We start from the raw sequence: 5,466 nt of genomic DNA on the forward strand, positions 1-5,466 counted from the left end.
AAATGAGTTTACACTAAACTAATTCGCATTTGAGGACTTCTCACACCATGATTTCGCAGCCCTTTGGGTACCAAAGAAGATGGGAAGGCAACATTATAGTCAATAAAGCGAGAAGGCAACGGTGTACCAAAGAAGTATTGATCAATTTCTTTGCAACTTTTATTTACAAGTATGGAACTTGCTGAAATTTTGAGTCTTTGTTGATGAAATTTTGATACTTGCAATATTATGAACTTAATTGAATTAATTTTGAGAATATTTCATTTATGTGTATGCATGGATGAAAAAAAGAAGTGATTTTTTGAACAACTAAAAACTATGGGAAATATACATGTTTACTGTTGTTGTGGGGTTATGAGTTATGACTAGGCACAAGATTTTATCTAGCAGTTCAAATTAATATTCTAGGTGGTTTTATCCCATAAACCGAAGAGGATAACAAACTTGCTAGCTATAGTGGTTCAAAAGGAAAAAAATATTTATATTATTCTCTTTCCTTTGAAAGGATATTATATATCCTGCAAATAGCTTTGAAAATATGTACTATGAGTTGTATTCAGCTAAACCCCATAATAAAAAAACCCCGCTAAAATAGTCTTTCGTAACCATATAGTTTTTGTACAATATAGACTTTTTGAACTATAAAGTTGTAAAAGTTTGTTCTATATAGTGGATGACGACCCACATGTTAGCGAGAAAACACTTAGCACAATGAGAAAACGTGGATATATCAATAGAGTCGAGTCGAAATCATAAAGTAAGTTAGTGTATGAACTGTGTACAAACCAGTTCCTGGGAATTCCTGGGAAAATATATATTTATGGTGTAAGATAAGAATGTTTTCCTAGTTGTGGCCAACATGTAGCCCAGGACCACGTACATGTCAGTTAGGCATGCACGTACAGAATGGCAAACCCTGAAACATCATTTGCACTATTCAAATCTGAACCATCACATAGCTATTGCAAAAGTATATTCTGGAAATAAAGGTGGAAAATGGAGACCTTGTTATGATTATTCTCTCAACTCAAAGGAAGTTTGCTGTACGTGATATAAACTGTGAGAAAAACAGTCTCTTATAATATAAGGTACTTCTGGATTTGTCCATATATATCAAAGAATTAATGCACGTGTGTACAAAGTGCATCTTGATGTACCATGCATGCGTAAATGTAGGTAAACAGTTCCGTCTAGTACGTCAGATGCTAGAGCACAGAATACCTAGATGCTACACACACATGTCATTCATCCATTTACCTACCTATCAAGTTATGGGGTTGAAACTGATCCAATGTTAACTACTATACTTCTACATCAAATAAGGAACCCAAAAGGGATAAAAATATGGCTTCATGTAATTCTAAATGTTCTGGTAGAGACATAAATTTTTGTTAGCTCGAAAGAACATCAAGCCGTAGCTAAAAAAGCCAACACAGTTAATTTGCTGGGGACATACAAATCCAGGGATTCTCTTTTGAACATGCATATGTAGGTACAAATCAATAGCCATTCATCTCTTTTCTACAAGCAATCACCCACTGTAAATTGTTACTTCCTTACATATGTGCACTAAATTTAATTATGATAAAATTGTTCGCCAATGAAATAGCATTTTGACAAATAATGCGAATAAGACCTTTATATATAACTTGAGGAAGTTTTATCTTCACCGTGGATTTGGAAGTAAGCTACCTAAAAGATGAGATATAAGCGCAAATATTACTACAACACAGTTTTTAACGGACATCTAGAGATATATAAACTATTTTTGGTTATATTAACAAGAGCTAGCCGCATACCTATAAAGTATAAATTTATATTATCAGGTTTTCATTTCAAAAATTAATAAATATTTTGTGACTTACTCTATGAATATGTAGTGGATTTGTTTCAGAGATAATGTCAAAATTCCAACCCAAACCATTTGGAGCTAGCTAGTATAACAGTACAGTCAAGGAGGCAGATAGTCAAAATATCTAGAATACTGTTCAGAGAGACTGAAATTCCAATCAAGCATGTTTAATGGTCTGTAGACATAAATTCACATAAACATTGAAGCTACGTGTCAAGAAAATTGAATCCTAAAATTCCATCAGGAGTTACCACAATAACCAAGCAGCTAGCAGATAATATCCTCTTGTTATTTGGTTGTTTATGAAGGAAAAAAAAGGTTATGGGAGATGTGAACAATGCATCTGATCATAAACAATACCCTTATCAGAGTAGCAGAAGGAATAGGATAGATTTTGTCCGTTCCCTCTCCATAAGAAAACCCATTTTTCTCAACTATGCATTGAAGGGACAAGCAAAATCTAAGATAGTGATAGGCAAGAACTGTTTAAACAGGAATCTGAATGTGCTCTAGGCTCTTGACTTCCATAGTTTTCAGGCAGAAAGAATAAACTGTGAAGCCTAACAAAGATAGCAAATTAACTTTAACCACAAAGAGCATATGTATTTCTTACTCCAGGTTGATGATTGATTGAAGGCATGCATGCATGCTGGAAATATACGTGTGCATACATATATCTAGCATCTCTACTACTCAAATCAGGAAAGGGACAAGCCAAGACAAATCAAGCCAAATCCAGTAATCCTAGCATGAACATGGAAAGAGAGCCGGGAGCATCAAAGCATGGGCTAAAATAGGGGTTGCCAGATAATACTGAAACCATATATATTTCTAGTGCCTGCCCGTCTTTCTTTTCTCTGCTCTTTTCAAAAGACTCCTCTCTTTCTTTCTTCTTTTGCTTGGCTTTGTTTGTTTGCTCATCTATCTGTTGCCCCTTTGCAGTTTTCTACAGTGCTGCAAAAGTGAAGCTTGCTGCCCATAGCTAGCTGGTACTACATATCGTTCAAACTAGCACTACATCATGTCCTTGCATACTGAGGAAAGAGCAAGCAGTAATTTTGTAACTTTTTGACAAGCTAGCTAGTACAAATCAAAAGAAACAAGCCATATAGCATATAACAAAAAATACATGACTTACAATTGGACAATATATAGATCATATGGATGCTCAAGGACAAGTACACTTTTTAAAGCAAGACAAGTACACACAAACACATGTTGTTCCTGTCTTTAGCTACCATGACAAAAAATCACTCCACTGTGCCTTTTTAGCTTTCCTAACAATGGACAACCACCGGCAGTAGTACATATCAATGAATGAAGCATTGCTGCCAACACAACAAGTACTTGTGGGTTGTGGCTTAGTTAGCAAAGCTCTTTTGGCAAGAGCAAATTCTATATAGTTCGATGCTAGTTTTGTTCTTGCAATTTTCTCCAATGCCAAAATGGCTCACTGGTCACTACCACTAGCTAGAGATTCTCACGAGGAGCTAGCAAGTTGAAACTGGCAAAAACAAAATCAAACGACTACCAATTGATCCCAAGCTAGAGAGAATTAACAGCAACAAATTAGTACTCGTCACGAATGACCTTACTTGAAGTGAAACAAATGGAAATTAAGGTGGAGAGAAATCCTTTTGCAAAATGCAAGAAGCCAATTGGGAAGGCAAGTAAAGAACAATGGCGGCCTTGGCGCAGTTGATGAACCAGCACTGGCATCCCAAGAAGGAGAGAACCTGCGCGGCGGCTAGCTAGCTCAGATGGATCACCTAGCTAGGGAAAACTCACGGTACGGTCACGGCATGATGAAGTGCGGCGACGCCGACGTGTCGCCTCCGCCGCTGCCGGATGGGCCGGGCGGCGGGCTCCCCTCGGACGACGGCCCCGCGGCGGCGGACGTAGACGACGACGGCTTCTTGCGCTTCTTCTTCTCGTAGCTGATCCCCCTGGCCCGCGCCTGCGTCTCGCGCACCTCGCGCAGGTAGAGGCGGACCGCGCGCGCGCCGAAGGGGTTCATCTCGGGCGTGCCGCCGTTCTCCTCGTAGGCGGCGCGGAGGCGGCCGATGAGCGCGTCGAGGGAGCCCCAGGCCTGGCGGAGCGGGCACGGGCACGGCGCCGGCGGGTTGGGGTGGCCGTAGAAGGGGCACACCGCCGTGTGCACCTTGGTCTTGCCGAACTGGTCCATGTACTTGAGGAACTCCAGGACGTGCGCGCCGCTGCACCGCGACAGCGACAGCGGCGGCCGGTGGTTCCGCAGGTACTGGCCGAACGTGTTCCAGTCCCGGCGCTTCTGCGACTCGTACCGGCTCAGCGACGGCGACGACCCCGAGGGCGACGGGCCTCCTCCGCCACCGCCACCCGCCGAGTTCCCGGCGCCCCCCGCGGCGCCAGACGAGGACGAGCCGGCCCCCGACGCGCCGCCGACGCCACCGAAGATGCCGACGCCGGCGGGGCCGAGGAAGAAGTTGTCCTGGGGTGCACCGTCCCCGGCCGACGGCTCCTGTCCAGGGATCATGTGATGGTGGTGGTGGTGGTGGTGATGGTGGTGATCCATCCCTGCTAGCTCTCCTTCACTAGCTTCTTCCCTGCGCATTGCGACATGGCCAACCAAGAAGGATGCATCATTTCTTGCTCCGATTCAAGCGAGCCCGCTAGGTCAGGAGATTTATGGAACATGGATCGACCGATCCAAGAGAGGAAGGAAGCAAAGGAGACGCGTTGAGATGCGCATATACCTGAATCTGTTGGTTCACCAGTAGTCGGTCGATGGAAATCCGTAGCGCGTGTGCATGCGCGTGGTGGAATCTCGGCAGGAGTGTGAGCCTAGCTAGCGGGCGGTGGTGAGGACTGATCCAATCATGCGCCCACCCAAGCAGCAGCAGCAGCAGCCCAAGATTGCCATGCTCAGGTGGTCAATCCATCCTGGAGAACCTGCAGAGAGAGAAAGATGGAGGGGGGAGAGAGATGGGGATGGATGAACAGTGGATGGCGCTGGAGGAGGTGAGAGGGAGAGGAGGAGGAAGGGGAAGGGGAGGGGGAGGGGGATGGGGTGGATGGGGGAGATAGGTTTTAACCTTTTAGCTAGGCGGTGTGGTGTGGGAAGGGGGGGAAGGTGGTATAGTGATGGTGATAGGGGGTGGTAGGGCATAGTTCTAGACAGGGAGAGAGTGGTGGCTAGGAAGGCAACAAGAGACGGCTCCATCTCTTTTTTTCTTTGGTTTTTGTGTGGCTTTTCTTGGTTTGGTTTGAATTGCCTTCCTTATATGTTGTCAACTTTGAATTAGATGATGTATGTATCCGGTCTTGGCCGGGAATATTCCTACATTCCAAACAGGGTCTAATTTTCCTAGTTATTCCTCATCAGAAAATCGCAGAGGTCTCGCCATTTAAGAAACAAAGAATGTTGAATCAAATTGATTGCGTTCACCATTTTGGCATGATTAAATTCACAAAATATTAATTGTTGTGTATAGTTGAAATATGTTGTGTAGGGTATGTGGCGCAGTGGAAAAATAGCACGCTATACCAAAATAGCGCCATCTTTAAAATACGCTATTAGCATGTTGTAGTGTGTTATTAGCGAGACACTATACACTAATTTATTTAGTGAGAGA

The 5,466-nt window shown here is 43.5% G+C and overlaps 1 protein-coding gene across 1 annotated transcript; it reads right to left on the reverse strand.

Moving 5' to 3' along the window:
• Positions 1–3,386: 3,386 nt before the first annotated feature.
• LOC119321767 (protein G1-like6) lies at positions 3,387–4,885 on the reverse strand. Its single transcript, XM_037595315.1, has 2 exons — positions 4,588–4,885; positions 3,387–4,437 (listed from the first exon to the last, which is right to left on the reverse strand). The coding sequence occupies exon 2, from the start codon at positions 4,404–4,406 to the stop codon at positions 3,648–3,650; it is 759 nt and encodes a 252-aa protein (XP_037451212.1). The 5' UTR covers positions 4,407–4,437; positions 4,588–4,885; the 3' UTR covers positions 3,387–3,647.
• Positions 4,886–5,466: the final 581 nt, after the last annotated feature.

This window comes from Triticum dicoccoides, chromosome 6B (assembly GCF_002162155.2).
Source record: "Triticum dicoccoides isolate Atlit2015 ecotype Zavitan chromosome 6B, WEW_v2.0, whole genome shotgun sequence".
Classification (NCBI taxonomy): Eukaryota; Viridiplantae; Streptophyta; class Magnoliopsida; order Poales; family Poaceae; genus Triticum; species Triticum dicoccoides.

Coding starts and splice junctions, on each gene's coding strand:
- LOC119321767 (XM_037595315.1), bottom strand. CDS start 4,406: ATGGATCACCACCATCACCACCACCACCACCACCATCACATGATCCCT.